Source organism: Squalius cephalus (genome assembly GCF_949319135.1).
Source record: "Squalius cephalus genome assembly, chromosome: 6".
Taxonomy (NCBI): domain Eukaryota; kingdom Metazoa; phylum Chordata; class Actinopteri; order Cypriniformes; family Leuciscidae; genus Squalius; species Squalius cephalus.
In genome coordinates this window covers 20,747,346-20,769,345 of record NC_137127.1, presented here as the reverse complement: position 1 = coordinate 20,769,345, position 22,000 = coordinate 20,747,346, and the positions used below count along the sequence as shown (strand labels likewise).

Sequence of the window (22,000 nt, the reverse complement as noted above, 5' to 3'; positions counted from 1 at the left end):
AGTTGTTATTATAATAAAAAAACGCATTCTATTTAATTAGAGTTATTTTTAACCTTAAATAATACTACCAGCTGATAGGGCTGTCTGTATGTTTACAGAATTGGGTGAGTTTTTATCTTGAGAAAAAATAACGCCTATGTAGCCTAATATTTATCCAAATGAGTCAATATTAAATCAAATTACAATAATTGAAATGAATTGAAATAATAAAAAAGCGTAGCTTACCAGAAATTGTACCATGCACCATAAAATTTACATATTATTTTACACATATGCTATAAAGCCTGAAATGGGCACTTTTTGTGACAGCAACCCTATCATTTTTTATCAAAGATATGGCTTAACTTCAGAATTTGAACTAAAATCAGTATTCTTATGATTGCTCTGAACATTTCTGACTAAGTTCAACAAACATTAAATTACTTATTCATAAACTTAAAAAAAAAAAATATATATATATATAGGTGTGACAGGGTTGAGACTAGGGTAACAGGGTTGAAAATGGTAACGGGGTTGAAGAGACAAATACAGCTAAACATATACATAGTTGTTTTTTACTCAAATGCACTGTAAGATTTTTAAATACTTACAAATTTACAAATACCCTGGGGGCTAAGCCCCCCCTGTCTTCCAATCCTAGTGACGTCCCTGAGACCAGGTATGGTTGTAACAAGTTGTAACCAGCAATTCCACCAATTCCACCAATCAGGGATAAGCTAGGACCCCCATGATCATTTCAATGTTTACCCATTGTTTACTTCCTCCCAAATCCCATATGAATGGTTGTAAAATAGTTACATGCCGAAAAAACAACAACAGATTTTTAGGTAAGAATGTCTCTTTTTTTTTTTTACTAAAACTATTTTGTTTAGTATTTTGTTCATTTAACTCATATTAGATAAAATTGTAGTTTCTCAGACAAATTGTGATGCATTTTTAACCAATATGCTAATATGGCTAGCTAAACACTGGCTGACAGGGGTGGGGTAAGGTTGTAACACATCTTTAAAAAGTGGTACAACCATCCCCTTACATACAAGAATAATTTTACAGAATATGTAGACCGTGGAAAAGAAAAACCGATAAAGGTTTAAAGGAACTGGTGAGGTTTCAAAGAAGGGCAGGTCAGTCAGATCAGTTGCGAAGAAAATGTTGAAAACCAGTGCTGGGGATTCTGAGACCTCAGAAGGCACACCATGTGTTTGACAGTACAACTGTGGGTGCTTTGTATCAAACATTTCTGAGACTGTTTGCACTTGTGCAAGTTTTAGCCATGGCTTATTCTGTGTACCACACAAAACTGGCACAAATACAGTGAAAGGACATCAGCAAAATGTCCTTTCACTGAAAAGAGAAGTCATTATCTGAGCATAAGCATTTACATTTAATCATTTAGCAGACGCTTTTATCCCAAGTGACTTACAAATGAGGAGAACAATAGAAGCAATCAAACCAACAAAAGGGCAACAATTTGTAAGTCATGTACATATCCCAGTTAGTCTAGTACACTAGCAAGGTGCTTTTTTGGTAACACTTTTTATTAACTTTCATTAATAAATCATTAACAAACAATAGATAATGCTTAACAGATCATTATTCACATAGAAATATGAGATAATGTGCTTGTTAATGTTTACTGATGAACTTATTAACTGATTAACAGATTTAATGTACATTGAAATGTCATTAAACTTGCAATTTATATGATCATGCACTTTTTAAACAATCTAATGATTTTAACAGATAGTTCACAGTGATTAAGAACTCATCTGCTTTGTTAATAAATCATTAACGGAATCACTTGAGGTTTTTTGCTCTTTTTCTGGTTATTCTGTTAATTGGGAGAAGAGTGTATTCATGCCCTTGGGTGAAGGGTTTCTGAGGTCTATCCTTTTAGAATAACAGAGGATCACTTCACTTATTTAAGGTAAGTCATTCCTAAAAAAAAAATGAAACAAATTTTCAGTATACATTTCACAGAAGCCATAAATAAGTTAAAAATATCTATTGCTAAATGGAGGGTGCTTCCCTTATCTTTAATTGGTTGGGTCAATGCTAATAAAATGGTCGCTCTGACTCGCTTTATCTTTTTCAGAACCTGCCTATATTTGCCACAATCTTTTTTTAAACAATTAGAATCTGTCATTTTGCCATTTATTTGGGGTTATAAAGCACATAGAATTTCTAAGGCCCGTTTGCAGAAATGAAACAGTTGGGTGGTCTAGCGCCTCCTGTTATCCGTCATTATTATTATTGGGCTGCTAATGCCAGGGCTGGTGCTCTGGTGGATTAGTGATCAAGCTGCTGATAATAACTTGATGGACACCCAACCCAAGTGCTGTACATGGAGGCTCAGTCAGTTGTTGGTAGCTCCCTTCCTTGTATTCTTTTCTCGAACCCTGTATCTTTCACAATGTAAAAATGTAGATCCTGATAAGGATAATGATACTGGAATTAATATCTCAAACGAGATTTGGGAAGAAGGACTGAAGCGAATTCAAACCTGTTCTATTAATGCAAGATTACAACTTATTCAGTTTAAAGTGTTGCATAGGTTACACTATACCATCTAAACTCAATAAAATGTACCCTTCAGTTTCCCCGTTATGCGATGGATGCAATACTCGGATGGGACGCATGCTCATACTTTTTGGTTTTGCCCTGAGATTTCGGAGTTTTGGAAGAATATTTTTCTGTGATACTTTTTTGGAGAAAATATCAGTCCAGATTTTGAGTTAGCTTTTGGATGTTCTGACCCTATATTTAGCATTGACACATTCCCAGCAACTGTCTCTTATGTTTGGTATGGTGGTGGCTAAAAGGGTGATCTTGATGGAGTGGAAGTCCACTCTAACACCCAGCTTTCATAAATCTCTGGCTGAAATGATTGCTGCCCTCAAGCTCGAAAGGATTCGTTTTTCTCAAGTTGATGCTTCTAAAAAATTTGATAAAATCTGGGGCCCCTTCCTTAGGTATCTTTTTAAGAGTTGAAATATGTTTTGGCACATAATGTAATATGGATAACTTCACTCTTTCACTCCATTGTTAATGTTTTGTTTAAGTTCGATTAAGTATGGCTTTATGGTGTATATTTTTCACTGTATCTGGTGCGGATTGGGGTGTGGGGGTCTTTTTTTCTCCTTTGTTTATTTTAAGTATAACATACTTTTTGTATACATTTTATGAGACTTTGATCTGTTTTGTGTTTGTATGAAAACTGTTATAAATAAAATACACATAAATAAATCATTTACAAGCATTATATAATACTTAACAGATCATTAGTTAATGTATATTCAAATAGCTACGAGATAACATGCTTGTTAATGTTTAAATAAGCTCATTAATGTTTAAATAAGCTCATTAAAGAATACGATTAACATTATTTTATGTAAATAAAAAGCTAACAAATCTTATTAAACTTTGATTCATATATTTTGCACTTTTACACATTTACAAATGTAAATGTTTGGTCTTCATTTGTTGTGAATTTGTTTACAAATCAACTATTCGTTATTTGTAAATGTTTATCATTTCAACAACTAATAATGTTTTGTGCGTTTATGAGCAGTCATCACTATGGCAAAAAGATGGACTGATTCACCAGAAATGATTTTATCTCCTGTGAGGAAACACATAGGAAATGATTAGACAGGAATGTCTCAAACATCTGACTAGTACAAACTGAGAACAGCCCAAAATGAGCTAAATTTGTATTTTTAGCACACTTTAACATTACAACAAATTTAAAAAAGAATGCCTGATTGAAGATATTTCAAAGAGAAACAAAACACCAAATATGGGAAAAAAATGAGACTTTGGTACAAAAACAACTATTTATTGAAATCTCTAACAAACACATCAACATGGTCTTCAGGGAAACCTACAAAATACATTAGTGGGATCTACACAAAGCTGTGGCTGAGGGTAAATTTACAGCCGTGGTGTAAAACAGCCCATTAAATTCAAGCGAGGAGAAACAGAAATGCTATAAGAGCTTTGAGAGGTGGGCTCAGCCAGTATCCCAGCATGCCCCACTGAAGTGCTTTAATCGGCAGTAGAGAGACAGTCCATCTGTCAACAGATTGAAAAGTCATGCATGAGTTTCAACACAGATCCACCCAATAGCATTATAAGATAATAATTCTGATAAGTATCATACAGGTTTGGTGTAAATAATGATAGAATTTACATTTTCTGATTAATTATCTTTTGCATCACACAATTCAAAGAATGGACAATTCCATGGATTTGGTATATATTTACCAGTGATCCACATCGGCGTCATCAAACTGTCCAGCGATTGAGCTCGAGTCGACTTCCATTCCATCTGAACGCAGAAAAAAAAAAATAAAAAAAATAAAGTTTAAGCACCGTATTAAATTACGAGCATCCTGCCCTGCACTGCTCCGCTGGGCTTTACACATTACAGGTCCATTAGCTTTCAGGAAATCCTGCTCATTACAGACCAGCTAAACAGTAACGTCTGGATCCAAGAATGCTTGAATTCACACTCTTCCTCGACTGACTGAAATAAAATCATATGTACACACACACCAACACAAGATTCACTGAATAAAACAATCATACATGTAAAACATCCTAAATGTGACTCTTTTAGCATCATGTGAGGTATAAAGTTGCATAACTTTTCTGTCTCTGCCATTTTTGTGGCTGCTCATGTGCATAATGATTTTTTTTTTTCATAAATAACATTTACAATCGAGTAAATTAACCTGGGATGTCCATCAAACAGTGTGAGAAACTCTCTCAAACTTTCTTACATTCTTTTATTTGTGTTTTCGAAGACCAAGTTACCACAGTTTTACATGCAATGTTTTCATATATATATATATATAATTAGTTAAAGTCCTCCTGTGGTGAAAATCAAATGTTTATGTGGTGTTTTTAATATGCTTTAAGTCAAACCATGTGTAAATTCATAAGTCAGCACCATTGCGGAGTATTTTCTGCTTAAAACTGCAGTGAACCAAAGACAGTCTCAAAAACTGTTGAAATTTTTTTTTTTCTGATGTCTCAAACTAGTTTGTAACCAATTACATCAACGAGTGGATCTCTGAGCTGGTGTGAGTGAGTAGAACCACGTATACTAAATGAGGCAAGGGTGTAGAGTTACATTCAAGCTATAATAAGGCATGAAGAAGGAAAAAACTTTTAAATGTGTCATTTTAGTGATCAAATCTGAGTTTTTAGGGGTAAAATGACTGACTACAGAGGGACTTTAACTACATTAGTTAAAGGTGCAGCAAGTATTTTGTATCTTGTTCACTCTCTCCTCCCCCATCATTAGTGGACACGCCCCCTACTGCTGATTGGCTACAAGAGTGTTGTGGTGCTCTGTCCGATCCACTTTCAACAACGTTTCTCAGAAATCACTTGCTTCACCTTTAACATGAACTAACAATGAACAATACTTCTACAGTTTTTAAAAATCCTCATTAATATTAACTTCAACATTTACTAATACATTTTTTAAATCAAATGTTGTATCTGTTAAGATTAGTCAATGCACTGAAAAAAAAAAAGTTTTTATTAACTTACATTATCAAAGATTTAAATGCTGTAAAAAATACACGTAAACTGTATTGAGACCTTTTGTATAGTGTTACCTTTATTTAAATAATATATATATTTGAATATTATAATAATATAGACCTTAGTCAGGGTAGCGCTATATTTAAGTTTTGACAGGAATGAAAACGATACTGTGAGGGATAGAATCACAGTGTGTTCAATGGATTGTACCATATGCTATGTACAATAGCATACCGATTGTTCAGCTGATGAAGCTCCATTAAACAGTTTTAAAAGTTGTGAGATGTAAAAATCATGTGATCTAGAGCTTTATACTTGGCATGCTATTGTAAAGAATAAGTCTATTCCTTCCTAACAACTTAATTTTCATCCGCAATAAATTCAATATGCAGTCTAACCTTCAATAAGGTCTATTGTAAACTACAGTTACATGTGCAACATTTTTGTGAGCTAATACAACAAACTCCCCTCTCTTGGACAGATAAACCATCACTACTGAAATAAATCATATGCATAATGAGTTTCAACACACACAGACCTTCAAATGCTGTTGAAGGCTCGTCGGTTCTGACTCCGGCCATGTGGTACTGCTGTGCGACTGACTGGGCCAGCATCCCCTCCAGTCTGTCCAGTGTGGCCTGACCCTCTGACGTCAGGTGAGACAAGCCCTCCTCATAGGTGTAAAACGTGGGAACGTCTCCATGACCCTGCTCTTGCTCTAAAGAGAAAAGCGTGTAAGAGGAACAATACAAAAGCATTGAGACAATGTGTGTGAAAGCTTCAGAAGAGACACCAAACTTCAATGGAGAACTTCAAAATTATTTAAAATAAGCTAAATCAGCCAAAAATCCAGGTGTAAGCTGACATCACATTTCTCAAATGATTAATAAAAAAAAAAAATCCAAATAATTTTTTTTAAAAACAAGGGTTCTCACTGTCTTGGGAACCCTGGACACACTTTTTTATATTTGTATATTTCTAGACCTTGAAAAGTCATGGTAATAGGTAAAATCTTTAATATAATGAATATACATTCTATATGAATATACATTTTTCTAGTTATTTCAAGCTATAATATATATATATATATATATATATATATATATATATATATATTATAATATAATAATATTTTATCATGTAGAAACAAGCTGAGATATTGCCATTAGAGATCATTATTTTAAAAAATATTTAATTACATTATTTGAATTTTATTTATTTATAAATGTTACTTTATTATTCTAGAATTAAGGAATTTAGTTATTTTAATGATACTTTACTATACTTTAATAAATTGCAACTCCTGGTTTGTACAAAAAAAAAAACTGCCGTTTTTGTCATCAGTCACAGTAGCTTTGGTATAACTTTAGTTTAGGGTCCAATTCTCACTATCAATTAGTTGCTTATTACCATGCATATTACTAGGATTACTGGCTGTTTATTAGTACTTATAAAGCACATTAATATAAATTAACACATATTAATGCCTTATTCTGCACGTATATTCAACATACCTTAATTCTATATAATACTACCCAATTCCTAAACTTAACAACTACCTTACTAACTATTGATAAGCAGTCATTAGGAGGTTATTGAGGCAAAAGTCGTAGTTAATAGTGAGAATTGGACCCTGATCTAAAGTGTGACCGCAGCTTTAATAGCAGAAATATCTTTGCCTATATGGAAGGCCTTTGAATATTGCCGTGGACAACAGGGGACCTTGGAGTCAAAAAGGTTGAGAACCACTGCACTAGATGCATTATGGGTCCAAATGACACTTACCCGCCTCCTCTACGTCATACTCCTCTCCCTCATAATCGTCCTCATCGGTGTCAGCGTCCTCGGGGTCCGGGTGCAGGGCCTGACATTCACACATGGCGGAGAACATGGGCTCCACTGCACACACAAACACACGCTGTTACTCTCTACAGGAGTGACGCTCACACTGAACTCATCTGTGTTCGTTCCACACACTCACAAGCGGCTTTATCACTGGGCACAAAGCGGATCTCTGTGATGGTTGCTGAGTCTTCACTGTCGCTGTCACTCTCCTCATCATCCTCTGGAGCTTTGTCCTGCTGCTCCGCATCACCTTCATCTGGAAGACACAGAATTTCAGAACTCAGACTCAGAAAAGAACCGCTGGCCAAAATGTCTAAAGCAGCGCATCTCTATTTTGTGTGGCATTTGGAAGGTGATGCCTCACCGTCCAGTTTTGCATTGACCATCACATACAGGTGCTCTTCTGGAAAGGAGCTAAGATCTCGTGAGATTGCATGCAGACTGATGGAAGGGTATTCAAGACAGAAACCCATCCCTGAACCATCAAACCAGGACAGATGCCTGCAAGGACACAGAACAGCTGCATTAGTAAACATAGGTCACCAAAACATCATGAGTGTACTATGGTAAATGCCCTAAAGAACATGGTAATGCATAACATAATCAAATACTAAATAATATAAATATAAAACAAATAAAAGATAGAAAGATACACCAACTGACGCTATCACTGTACTATTGTTCTAAAACAGTACTTTTCGTAAGTCGTCTACTACCCTTGCTAGGCATGATATGTTTATTCTTAGAGTTTATGCATAAATAAATGACTAAATGTGTCCACAGCTGTCACCTGATGTAGAACACGCATACCACGTGTACGCAACACTTATGTTTTAGTTAAAACGTGCAGACACTCACGCCTCAGCCACAAACAGAGTTCCAGATCCCAGTCTTTTCCCGTCCAGAACCGCGGTTGTTTCGGCTTGCTGGAGCCGCACGCCCTCGCTGGGTGGAGGTAAACTCTTCAACACTACCATTCTGATGAATTAAATCACCGTGAAGATGCTGAATGCACTAAAACTGATGCTCTAGTGAGACAATACTCAGTCACAAAGCACTGCAAAAACAACAGTAACTCTCATTCAAGCGTTACCAAGCTTTCTCTTTTAACTTCATTAATGTACAAGTAAAATGCGACCGGTTTGCGTGGCGAGAAACTTTCAAATGGGTTTTATAGTTCAAAGATTCGGTGTCATGCGTCACTTCTGTAGTTCTCACTCATTGTGCGATAACTGTTTCCTGTGGGACACACGGCTCATTCCTGCAGGGGGCGCTAAGTGGCCCACAAAGACTGACTCTTCATTGACTCACATTGACGTCTAAATACGTTTTTTTTGTCTTATTGGAGATGTTTGTGCAGTAATAAGTACAATTATTTAAAATATGTTAATTACAAAGATAAGTATACATCAAACAGACGAGTATTCACAAGCGCAATCTCTGTGAAATGATTAAACAAAATGTATTAGTATGTGTAATCATAACAGATTTTCATTGGTCCACTCCTCAAAACGCGGAGAAAAGTAACAACTATCTTATGATACCGCTGTTCGTTTGCTACGTCAGCAGCGGTGTAAATAAGTTTACACTTGAAAGATAACACCGCAACGTTAACATGCATTGAAATGTATTAATTATTTAGACACAATTTAGCTGACTAATCACAAATGACGTCCGGGCCGCTAAGCACCGCCCATTGTAAAACTTATTAATCCACTCTACCAGTTATTCATTTCCATTCATCAGAGACATTCGCGCCGCTTTATGACGCAAGAAAAGAGCGCGTGCGTTTCACACCACAAAGCAAAACCGTAGCGCCTCCTCAGGATCGGAGGAGATACAACACAGCAGACACAAACAGTAATAATCTGCATATTTTGGTTCATAATCCTTTGTGTACATTGCATCATTTAAATAGATTAATTTATTGTTTGCATATGGGTAGTTGACCAATAAACATTTCCATTATTCCATCATTCTTATATTCAGTTTTTATGACCTCACATGGTATTTCTACTCTCAATATCAACCACGTCTACATTTGTATACTTTCCTTTATACAGTACATGCATTTTAACCTAAAATGTTGATGTTGAAAATGAAATGTTCATGTTATAGGTCAACTAGCCATAAAAGTGAATGCTTCTTGTGTCTTGAATCCATTGAAGGTACTTAAAAAAAAACAAAGTTCAAGCCAGGGACATTAACAGCAACATTAAGTTTATTTTTGTTTTGTGAATATTTTTTTTTTTTTTTTTTTTTGAAATATGGAGACGTACATCTGTAAAGTAAGAGTAAAATAAACTGAGAAGGAAAACGAATTCCAGTAGTACAAGGCTCAAAAACACATTCTTTAATTCTTACCATAAGTATTCTAGTGCTTGTGGTTTTTGTATTTATTCTGTACTGGGGTGGATTTGTGTTGGAATGACTTCCATAGTGTTCTAATTCAAACAATCCAGCATAAAAGACACCCGCTTGGAGTCAAAGAAACCTTTAAAAACAACTCTATGGAAAGAGCGATCCAGACTGCCGTGTTGAACAATGCGGTTCCAAACGGCACCATCAAAGGTGCTTGATCGACAAGTGCATTCAGTTGACACATGAAGCTCAGACAGGGACTTAAAAGTGACTGAATGTCTCCGTAAACGTCCTAAAATTTCAGCAACAGCTTTCAAAGTGCAGAAATTTCATCATTTTAAAAATAATTAAATAATATTGTTTTTAACATTACATACAATGTTATTTTAGTAAAGAGAGTATATTAGTCTTTTTAAATTAAAAAGATTTCATCGAAATGACAGATCTTTAATATTACGATCATCATCCAATGTGTTTCGTCCTTTTTTGCTGGTCTACTAACTAGTTTAATTCCACCCCAAATTGAAAATTCTGCCATCATTCTCACCCAGAGGTTCAACGCTACTCGTTTCCATACAACAAAAGTGAAAATCTCCTCTTGTGCTCCACAGAAAGTCATGTGGTTTTGCAATGACAAGAGGGCGAGCATATGATGTCAGGATTATCTTTTTTGGGTAAACTATCCCTTTAAGCCTTTAATTGGATGAAAGCATTTAGGCAAAGTTCGGCATCAAAGGTTAATGTACAACGCTTTCATGTACAACAAAGAATAAAACATTAATACAGAGAATGTAAACCTCTAAAACTCCAGTCTAAAACTAACAGAACACGTAAGCTTCAATTCAGTGTCTCTGGAGGACGACAGAAGCCGCTTTATACAAACAAAACTGTACTGGCCGTTAATGACAAAGTGCTTTACTCTGAGGAATGGTTACTGTAGTATTAAGGAGACCCTGTTCTAATCTGGGAAGGATGATACATGCGGATGTACGGAGTGGATTCAAACATCTGAAACGGACAAATACGGCATTCCTCTGGAAGCTTCATTTTTGGTCCACTACACCCAAAAACTACGGTGGCTGATGAGGGACATTCCCGTGACAGGTGACTCTCAGTCGAAAGGCTATGAGAAAATAAATGCATTTTACCTACAGAGCACATCATGACAACTGTTCACTGTCGAAAACAAAGTTAACAAGGTCCGTGACGCCAGTGAACTCTTCCTCGTCCTCATCGTCATCGTCATCCTGAGCTGCGGTCCTCAGCGGGACCAAGCCGTTGTGCCGTCCGGGACCTCGGGGGCCCGCAGTGTTTCTGGCCGTGTGCCTCCACCTGACATTTCCACGTGTGTTCTCCTCTTCCTCCTCCTCCTCCTCGTCTTCGTCTGTTTCTATGCGGTTCGACCTTTTGCGGAGGGGCTGTTCATCATCCTCAGAGTCCTCTGTCTCTCCTCTGTCCTCCTCCTCGTCTTCACTGGAGCTTTTCTGCCGAGTCCGTTTTATTAGTTTGTGCCTGGGTTTGGAGTCTTCCCTAGTCGACTCGCACTTCCGTCCTCTTTCTGGTCTCTTGAGTGATTCCTTTGGCTCAAAGTCTTTAGAAAGCGTGGACTCTAGAAATATAGGATGAGACGCAAACAATTTAGTTGCAAATTAACAGTATAGCTAACAATAATTATTTAGTGTGATGATGTGACAAAACGGTGCGATTCACAGATGCAAAAAAATGTATGCTGAAAATTTGCCATAAATAAACGACTATGGGTTAAAGCACCAGTACTTATTACAAAAAAAAAAAGAAAAAAAAAAGGCCTTCGGTTATTTTAGAACGAAAAATGTTATGTTTTGAATCTTAAAAAAAAATTACACACACACAAAGGAAAAACAACATTGTCTAAAAAAAAAAACACTCTTGATCTTCAAGGTAAAAAATGACCAGCAATCGCAATGAATCGGAAATACACATATACACAGCAATGTTTAAAGGGATAGTTCACTTTGAAATTAAATTTTGGTATGTTTTAGCTTACCTGAAGGGCATCCAAGATGTAGGCGTCTTTTTTTCCGCAGTAGTTTCAATTTTGATATTTTTAGGTCAAACCGTTCATGTCTGACAGTCATATCATGCAGGTCTATGGTCACGGTCTCAAAGAGCATGCACAGAGTCCAAATTAAAACAATTCCCCATCGTCCAAATTAAACAACTCCCCATCGTAAGTACACATTGATGGCCTAAGACACGAAATGAGCGGTTTGTGTGATAAAATAAAGACCAGTATTTATATCGTTTTTACCTCTTATAACACAGCCAAGTCCAAGTGATCTGAGGGCGCGGGCGCTTCCTGCTGTGTGACGTGTACGCAGACTGGTGCATAGATATATATACACTAGATGTCGCATTAAAGACATTCGTTCCAATGAACTGCCGTAGCCAAGGCGACATCTAGTGTATATATCTATGCACCAGTCTGCGCACACGACACACACCAGGATGCGCGCGCGCCCTCAGATCACTTGGACGTGGTTGTGTTATAAGAGGTAAAAACTATATAAATACTGTTCGTTTTCTCACACAAACCGCTCGTTTCGTGTCTTAGGCCATCAATGTGTACTTACGATGGGGAATTGTTTAATTTGGACGATGGGGAATTGTTTTAATTTGGACTCTGTGCATGCTCTTTGAGACCGTGACCATAGACCTGCATGATATGACTGTCAGACAAGAACGGTTTGACCTAAAAATATCAAAATTGAAACTACTGCGGAAAAAAAAGACGCCTACATCTTGGATGCCCTTCAGGTAAGCTAAAACATACCAAAATTTATTTCCAAAGTGAACTATCCCTTTAACAACTAGGAAATATACAGCCATATATATTTTATTTTATTTAGAAATAAATGGTGCACAATTTAGAGGTGAATATTGTCTAGTACAATGAAATCCCCTCAATATACTAAATATACAAGAATAAATATTATATAAGTGAGGAATATGAGAGAGATGACATTAACACATATTAACATATGTGAAAATAGGAGTGTGGTGGAGCTCACCTTCACTGTTGGAGCTGGACAGTCGTCGACGGTGAGGAAGAGTGGGGTGTTTCTGATCGGACACCTTCCGTGATCCCTCAGACTCTGACGTCTCGTAGTAGTTGACCTGAGAGTTCTGTCTCCGTCGCGGACGCCTTCTGTTGACGTCCACGTCGCTGTCGCTGAACTCATTAGAGCCTTCTGTTTCTGCCAAATGAACACACAAGGAAAAACTGTGAGTAAAAGACATCATTTGACAGGGCTCTACCAAAAACCTAGTGAACTGCTTACCTAGACAGCACACCTCCAAAAACAGAAGCAGCAAAATTATGCGGTCATATAAAAGTTGCTGGCTGCGAAGACCATTTCAAAGTGTGGTTTTATTTAAGTTACTTAAGGATTCTGTCTTAGAAGATACAGTAGAAACAGCTTTGAAATGGAGTAAATATGTTATTCTTTTAAGTAGACTGGATATGAAAACTCAAACAGACCCATTTCCTCTTCCTCCTCCTCTTCCTCAGAGTCTAACAGGTCCTCCTCTGAGGAGCCTCTTCTTCGAGCGGGAGGTCTGCGTTTGCTCCTCCTGCTTCTCTGGGTGAGTGTGGTTCTTCCTGTTCTCCTGGAGGCTGGTTGATTCTCAGCGCCACTGTCACCACTGCCCCATTCACTCCCCGCATCACCATCAGACGCACCCTCTCCCGAAACCACGAATTCCTCCTCCTCCAGGCTAGCATTACAAAAGCATATATATATTAATGCTGCTTCTGACCCAATTTTATGTGGAAATCTATATAGCATGAAAATCTATATAAATGCCGATCTACTGAATTTCTGAAAATACAAATGCATCACTGTTTCCACAAAAATAGGCAGTACAACTGTTTTCAACATTGATATTGATGAGAAATGTTTCTTAAGCAGCAAATCAGCATATTAGAATGATTTCTGAAGGATCATGTGACACTGAAGACTGGAGTAATGATACTGGAAATTCAGCTTTGCATCACAGGAATATTACAACTGAAAACAGTTATTTTAAATTGTAATATTCAAAATACTGTTTTTTTGATTAAATAAATGCAGCCTTGGCTGAAACTTCTTTCAAAAACATTTAAACTAACCATCTAACCACAATTTCTACCAATTTTTAGGACAAATACGATTTTTAAGTATTAAGCATATTTCCCCCCAAATTCTTTCATGGCTTTTTTTGTTGTTGTTGTTGTTGTTGTAATTCTCATTATTTCTCACGGTGATTCCCATGGTGATCCTCAATAGATGTAATAGAGTCATTTTAGTTTATAGCACAAAATACTGTTATGAGTGACTGACACAAGTGACGTTGATTTAAATTAAGCAGTGCAACAATGTATAAATAACTAACAACTTTGCATTAAACTAATTTTAATGCAAGATGTGCTTAATGATCATGAAAAAAACCTATAGTGGTCCTAAAAATAGGAAAATATAATGTCTTTTTCTTTTGATTTTGGGGTAAAATATGACCAGGACAAGTTCTTGACAGCTTTTGTGAGATTCACCTATAGATCTGAACTAGATATTTTGAAGAACTGGTATAAAATCCACCTGATTTGAACCCCAAAATCCCAAATTTGAACCCATAGTATTCTAAATATTCGTATATTTTAAACACACACCTATCACTGAGCTGAAACTCGTCCTCGCTCTCCTCCTCGTCCACCGTACTGTCACTGTCCAGGTCATTGAGTCGCCGGCGCTTCTTTCGCGGCGCGAGAGGTTTCACAAGCCGCCGACTCTCTCGGCTCACCGTGTTCCGCTGCTGACTCGTGACAGTCACTACAGGTTTACCGTGACCAGCACCTGCAGAACACACCAGCAGGGAATTTAATATGCAAAGACACACATATTATAAAGCATGAAACAATATCTCATATGACCAACCTCCTCCTTCTGAATCTTGGAGGTCTTCCTCTATTGCTTCATCAATGGCTTCATCAAAATCATCGAATCTGGTGGTTAGTAGTAAGAAAATCAAGAATTAGTCAGACTTATATCTTCTCTTAGAGTCTATTTCTACAAGAAATATGGTAAAACTTTACAATAAGGTCCCATTAGTTAATACATTTACTAACATTAATTAACAATAGGCAATACATTTGTTACAGATTTCTTAATCTTTGTCAAAGTTAGTTAATAAAAAAAACAACTATTCATTGTTCATGTTAGCTCAGGTCCATTACATATTAACAGATACAACTTTTGATTTTAATAATGTATTAGGAAATGTTAAAATTAACATTAAAGGTGTCCTATTATGCTTTTATACATGTTCAACTTTCTTTAGTGTGAAATGTTGCGGTTTCAGCTTGAAAAAGGTCTGCAACGTTAAAAAAGAACAAAGTATATATTCTCTATATCAGTAATCACTGTTTCTGAACTCCCTGAAACACCTTGAATGTAGTCTTGAGGTTTCTTCCTGGAATGAACACGTCACAATATTCCTCATTTAAATAATTCCCACCCAACGCATACGCAAAATAAAGGGACGAGGCCTGGGTGAGTTGCGCTAGTAGTGTGTTGAAATGGTTATGGTAAGGGCTGTGACATTTCTAAAAAACACTCGAAGCGTTTGACAAATCACAACACACTGATCAAGCTGACCAATCAGAGCACGTTGTGCTTTTCAGAAGGAGGGGCTTAATAAAGACAGGAACTAAACAGAGCGTTACTGACAGACTGGGAGAGAGCTGAAACAATGTACTTTTTGAACATTCAAGCATGAAAACCTTTTCTAGTAGACCCCGAAAACAAAATCAAAACAACATAGGACATAATAGGTCCCCTTCAACTAAGATTAAACAATGCTTTAGAATGATTTCTCATTGTTAGTTTGTTAACTAATGCAGCTCACTAATGTTAACAAATGGAACCTTATTGTAAAGTGCTTCCAGAAATATTGATTACCTATAACTGATGGATTTCTTCATCCTAGTCGATCGCCTCCCCAGATTCTTACTTTTCTTGGCATCCTTTTTCTTCTCTGTCATGGCATCTTCTTCATCACCATCCTGCCATGATGAAGAAGTGCAAATTTAAAACCAAATAAAGGTAATTAAGGCAATTTAAATCCCATCTTATTAATTTGTATAATTTATTTATCTTATATTAATTTAGATATAGCATAGCATACTTTAGCATAATTTAGCATAAGTATGGCATATGGTACAATACAGTATGGCAATATAATATAATATAATATAATATAATATAATATAATATAATATAATATAATATAATATAATAATATAGGCTGCATACTTACTGGATTGGGTATAATGTTCTCCACGCTGATGCCCACATACACTAATCGCTCACGTCTGAAAGAGAGAAAACAAGAAAAATCTTAGAATCAGACTCACATGAGGCTATTCATCATCCATGATGATTCATGGGAATGATGATAAGCTGGTGAGACCATTTATGAGGTGTGTGCATGTATGTGTGTGCGTGTGTGTGCGTGTGCGCGTGTGTGTGTGTGTGTGTGTGTGTGTGTGGATTTATACCTTCGTTCAGCTCTCTCTTTCTTCTTCAATGCAGTGTCCAGATTCAGAAGCTGTTCTTCCAGTCTCTGACAGAGAAGCTTCTGTAAATGACAAGAATATATACTTGATTAATATAGCTCACATACACACACAAGGCATTTACACAGGGATTTAAGCCCTTACATGCTGACAGGGAGGGCAGAACCATTCTCCATCAGGAATGATCATTAGAGGAGGTCTCAGACAGGCCGTGTGATATCCACTGTCACACATGTCACAAAGAAGGATCTGGGACAAAAATACACAAGAGAGAAAATGTGAAATTATGTTAAATTAGAATAGTAAATAAATAAATAGTGCCTTAGAAAGTACTAGGTAATGTAAGATAACTACATGGGTTAAGGTTAGGTTAAGGGGTTGGTTCAGGGTTATAGTACCTAGTTATTGCATTCCCTATAATAAGTACATAGTATGTACATGGGGAACAGGACAGTACAATAAAGTGCTACCTTTGTTTCTTCTAATCTTTTGCATTTGACAGACAATCTCATCTTCTAGCTTAAATCATTTTAGAAACCCATTTGTGCATCAATTACACTTTATATTGTTTACACTGTTTTTGTTCAGTAACGTTGTCTGAATAAACCCCTATACGTACTGCATGTGTTGGAGTTAACAAAACATTTTACCCAAAGCACATTCTGTATTGTGTCTTTTTTTTTTCTTTTTTTTTTTTGCTTAAGCAATTTGGCAAGTTTTTCACCATAGAGACAATAAAACAGGTGAAAATCAGATGTTATTTTAGCAATATTTACATATTATTATGGCATTTTTTTTTTTTACATTTTTTAATTTTCAGTTTCCATTTTCATTCTAGTTCAAGTTTTAGTAATTCTGATGTGCTATTACAAACAATAACAATAACAAAACTAGGTGACTTGCATTGAAGAGAAGCACCTTAAGTAACCAAACTAACAAGTAGCCACATAGAACCGCTCTAGTACTGAGTTTTACATAAGCAAGCACCACTCATGTTGCTGTCATTTGATACTGTGGTTGTACACAGTGCATTGAGTCAAATTTCCTTATTGGGACATTAAAGTCTAATCTATTTTCAATTCTAAAGTAGTAGTCTGAATTGATAAAAGAGAACTCACTAGTTCTGGGTGGTTAGCGAGCCCACAGTGTTTACAAGCATCTTCAGGTTGAATCTCGTTGGATTGGTCTGATTCAGTCTCACTCTTGTGGTCTTTTCTCTCTGATTTGGTGTCTTCATTGTTTGCGTCTTTGTCGTCGGCCACTTCCTCCTCCCGATCCGGAGCTCCTTTGAATTTGCTATTTTTCGTACGAATTTTCGACCAACGAGTACGCCTGTGTCGCCGTTTGGCCTAAAAGAGTAAAAAACAACATTTGCATAAATAAAAGCTTTCTGTGCAATTTGTTGGACTGGATATAAAAAGCTTTTGGGCTACCTTCAAAGACTTAGGCTGTCCTTCCACGTCCACTTTTTTGTGCATCTCCTTGGGATCGACATTCACCTCTTCGTCGACTATGCGTTCCTCTTCATCCTGTGCTTCTGAGGAGGCCTTCAGTTTCCCATCTTGCTTCTTATCTCGACAATCTGCCAATTTGGGGCTGGGCTTGCAGATTCTGGCAGATCTCCGTAGGGATCTCCGATTGCTGGTTTCCGACTCTTCGATGTCCTTGTGCTGGAGTTCAGGCGTTCGCCTATGAAGCGGGATCTTGATTTTCAGGCGAATCCCTTCCTTCTGAAGCTCCGACGATACCTCTTCGTTATCGTTGTGTCCAATTTTTTCACTGTCTCCCGCATCCTTCACCAAAACCTCACCAATGCTGGATAAGAGCTCAGTGTTTTGGTTGTCTTCTTTTGCTTGGAGCTTGGATTTGGCCTTTTGTGACCTTCTCTTTCTTGGGCTTTTCAGACGTTTGTCTTTGCTGTCATCCTCAACCACAACATCAGTATTTTCCCTGGCTGACAAAGCTGCCGTCTTGCTGTTTTTGAGTTCTTCTTCATCTTCTTCATTGTCAATTTTGTCAACCTTTTCCTCAACTGAAGTCTTTTGCATCTCTTCAATCATTGGCGACTCCTCAACAAGGTTTGATACTTTTGCTTCCACATCTGGGCTCTTATTGCAAGCATCTTTTGACACCAGATCCTCAAGGATACTGCATGGATGAGGACCATTGTCTGCTTTAACCATGGATTTCCCAACAAGTACAGACTGTCTTACGCTATCTGTGCCTCCAACTTCAGTCTTCAAGACATTCATATTCCCATGATGACCATTTGAAGAATTATCGTTTTCATTCAAAGGCCTCTTTCTCTCAATGGGACCTTTGATAACTCCAACACCTACGTATTGTTCTTGTGATACCGTTTGGTAAAGATCAACAGGTGAATGCTTCCCAATTAGCTTTTGTGGGACAGGGATGATGGCCGTTGGTCCTTTCTCCTCATCAGTTGGGTATTCTCTTTTGATTTGCTGCTCCTTCAATGGCAAGACAGCAGGATTGCGAACGATGATACCTCCTGTGCTGATGCTGCCATTGCTGTTAAGATTGTTGTTGCTGTGATTGACGTTGCTGTAGTGATTGCTGACATCATATCCTCCACTCCTTTTCAACTCCCTCTTCTTCAGCGGTATTTTAGCCTGTTGGTCGCTCTTTACAGTTCTAGCCACATTCCCAAACATAATCTCTTTCTTGTCATCGTGCATCTCGGATCTTTTTGCCGGTTCGTGTTTGATGGAAGCAGGAGGCATGACGACAGAAATGGCATTCCATGGTTTGGGACAATCTTTTGGTTCTTCTTTGACAAGAGTTTTGATCGTACTAACCCTGTTGTCAATGACCAATTTAGGCTTGGAAATTTCAGCAACTTTCTCCTCTTGCTCTGGTTTAACAGGATCCATTGGTGTTTCTTTTTTAATGTCTTTAGGTATTAACCCAATTTCATTGGAATTGAAGGTGGTATTGGTAAAGTCCCCTTGTCCCGATACATGGTTTCTCAAGTCCTCAGCCTCACCTTGAATACAAAACAATACAGTAAACCCCACAGTAGTTGACAACTAGTCTGGAAATTGTAGGAGACATGTTCCTCTCAATGTCTGTGGTGCTTACAGCCCTAAATGGGAATGATTTTCCAATGAGTTTTACCTTTAACACCTTCAGTCTCCATATTTGGGCTGGTGGGACAGCCTTGCGTCTCTTGGTCAGTCACGGGTGGGTCAATCTTGGCTTTAAGCTGTTCTAGTGTGTCTGCAAGATCATTCCTGTTCCTGTTTAAAGTAAAATGCATTTCTTATTCCTTGATAAACTTCAAAGGAGGTTTAACTATTATACTTCTAGAAAAGAAATTCTGAGGAAACACATAACATTCAAATGTAGAGCTTGAATAGAGTTAGTGTTCTTTAACTTAAGATTTTATGTTCTCATAACTTGAAACTTGATGTAAAAAATGTATCTTTTGCTTATCATTTTGATAAACCATTCTGGTATTTTCCCCACGAATTACTTACTTCGCAATGCATTTCCAGGAGGATCCATCTAAATCATCCTGTTCTTCAGAATAAACACGTATATTCTGTTCTTGATCTAACTGGAACCAGTACAGAAGACCTTCCTTGTCTCTACCGATGGGTTGTAGACGCATCTTGTCTGGGTCTTCCTCGTTGATTAATGTCTTAAACTTGAGATTGTCATCAAACTGGCACTCACACAAGTACTGTTAATGAAATAAAGAATAAAGGTAAATCTCATTAAAATAAAACATATTAAGGGCACACTTTACTCACTTTATTTTGGGGTAAAATATGACCCGGACATGTTCTTGACACGTTACATAAGAAGCAATACGACTTCATAAAGTGATATTTCCATCAAAACAAGTCAAACTATTATTGATGTATAGAAAATAAGTCCCCTGGAAAATACTGACCTTTAAAATGCCTGTCTTACACTCAACTGTCATTTCTAGGTAGCTTTTTCTCTCCATTTCCCATGCCCAGGTGCTGTTAAATTCCTGGCACACCTGCATCAAAAATGATTTAAACAAACAGACAGATTTGCATGGATATTTCCATTTTCACTGCATATGATTTAAAACTAAAACACTTACCTTTACAAGATACTTCTCCCATCTGTCTGGTGTGACTGTTTTGCCGATCTTCCGCAGTAGTTTGACATGGAGCTCAATCAATGGCCGAGGAACTAAATTGTACAAAAAATTGTGATTATTTTTGAGCAGTATTTCAATTATTTTAGCATTTAAAACTTCACATTACCATAAAACCTCTTTTTTTTTTGAGAAATGAAAACCATGCTTGTGCTAACTTTAAAAAAAATATAATATTATATAAGAATAGCAACTGTTTTCCTGTCCCTTGCACTTTTCTTTCATTTTGCTCATTACTGTGTATACCTTTTATTTATTCTTTAAAATAAATGCATTATAAACATCTCTCATTACAATATCATCGATTTATCCAATCAAATAGCAGCAATGTCAGAGCGAAAACATAATTATGCAGTGACGTTTACAAACGCAATTCTCCTAAATGACAACATTAGTGTTGTGGAGCTCACATTCAGCTATTGTTATAAGAAACCTAGGAGTACACAATTAATACAGTATTTAAAGTGGACTGAACGTAAACAAATCTGTGCAGCGATTCTATTATTACAGTTAGCATAGGAAGTTTGACAGCGGCCTGCGCATGTGCAGTGTGCGGGTACAGTAACATCGTTGTTTATAATCGGAACGTAAATGTATATCAGACCAATTTATCGTACTATACTGAGGTGTCTCTGTATTTAATGGTCACCAACAGCATGATAACACCCTTAGCAGTGCGTATAGTCACTCTGACGGCAATCATACACTGAGATTAATCTTTAAATGTGATTTTTCCACTGGGAAAGGGTGGAAAAACCACACATGACTGCTTTAAAAACACTTCGCCACAGTCCATCTGAAGCATCGGGGACACGATTCTCATCCAAACAAAGACTACGAAGGTACAACAAGCCAAACTTTAAGTGATCAAACCCCTGATGGGCAAAGATGCGGAGCCTGTCGAAATAAACACAAACCCAGCCTCTCCCTCAGCTCACCCGCTGATGTATCTTGTAAGTATCGCTCCAGCTGAGGGAACGTCAGCTCGGGCAGATCCAGAACAGGCCCGTAGCGCTCCAAAAAAGAGCAGACCACCGCAAACCCGGGACTGAGCGCTGGAGGAAGAGCTGCTGTGGTGCCCGGAGCAGCCATCTTTCCTGGAGATGACGAGCTATGCTCTGCTTAGACCCAAAACTGCCCACAATACACCGCGACACCCACCCAGAGCATCATCCAGAGGGGCATCTATAGTGTTTGTGTGTGTGTGTGTGGATCACCACAATGCCACAATCATCGTCGTCATCATCTTCATCACAATAATAACATATATAAAGTATTATTGTTATTGTGATGAAGATGACGCCACACTTTTTTTCCACGTACACTATGCTAATAGAAAGAGTGTCGTGTTTGTGTTTATTCATGACCGGAATGAATAGTTAAATAAATTAATATGTAATATTTAAATGTAAAAAAAATAAAATAGAACAGAAAATCATATTTATTCATACTGCTAATATAATAAGTGCTGCTTTAACATGTCACACTTG

General features: G+C 37.2%; 2 protein-coding genes across 3 annotated transcripts; both read right to left on the bottom strand.

The window, feature by feature from the left end:
- Window positions 1–3,817: 3,817 nt before the first annotated feature.
- clns1a (chloride channel, nucleotide-sensitive, 1A) lies at window positions 3,818–9,172 on the bottom strand (the record flags this gene model as incomplete). 2 transcript variants are annotated; one of them, XM_079874977.1, is made up of 7 exons in its annotated part: window positions 8,260–9,172; window positions 7,766–7,902; window positions 7,538–7,657; window positions 7,342–7,455; window positions 6,095–6,274; window positions 4,267–4,330; window positions 3,818–4,074 (listed from the first exon to the last, which is right to left on the bottom strand). In XM_079874977.1, coding segments are annotated over exons 1-7 (735 nt in total). In that variant the 5' UTR covers window positions 8,379–9,172. The 2 variants fall into 2 exon arrangements, with proteins under 2 accessions (XP_079731103.1, XP_079731102.1); XM_079874976.1 differs by lacking the exon at window positions 3,818–4,074 and having other exon boundaries at window positions 4,263–4,330; window positions 8,260–8,631.
- A 766-nt stretch (window positions 9,173–9,938) lies between these two features.
- On the bottom strand, window positions 9,939–21,696 carry rsf1a (remodeling and spacing factor 1a). Its single transcript, XM_079874518.1, has 16 exons — window positions 21,449–21,696; window positions 20,454–20,545; window positions 20,274–20,366; window positions 19,855–20,060; window positions 19,493–19,614; window positions 17,788–19,361; window positions 17,473–17,703; window positions 16,499–16,603; window positions 16,337–16,416; window positions 16,096–16,150; window positions 15,738–15,841; window positions 14,715–14,782; window positions 14,450–14,633; window positions 13,283–13,518; window positions 12,813–12,998; window positions 9,939–11,371 (listed from the first exon to the last, which is right to left on the bottom strand). Exons 1-16 carry the CDS (start codon window positions 21,600–21,602, stop codon window positions 10,923–10,925), a joined length of 3,939 nt encoding a protein of 1,312 aa, XP_079730644.1. The 5' UTR covers window positions 21,603–21,696; the 3' UTR covers window positions 9,939–10,922.
- Between the last annotated feature and the right edge of the window lie 304 nt (window positions 21,697–22,000).

Coding starts and splice junctions, on each gene's coding strand:
- rsf1a (XM_079874518.1), bottom strand. CDS start 21,602: ATGGCTGCTCCGGGCACCACAGCAGCTCTTCCTCCAGCGCTCAGTCCC. Junction 16,151..16,336: donor AAAGAGAGAGCTGAACGAAG/GTATAAATCCAC, acceptor TCTCTCTTTCAG/ACGTGAGCGATTAGTGTATG. Junction 15,842..16,095: donor AGAACATTATACCCAATCCA/GTAAGTATGCAG, acceptor TCATCATGGCAG/GATGGTGATGAAGAAGATGC.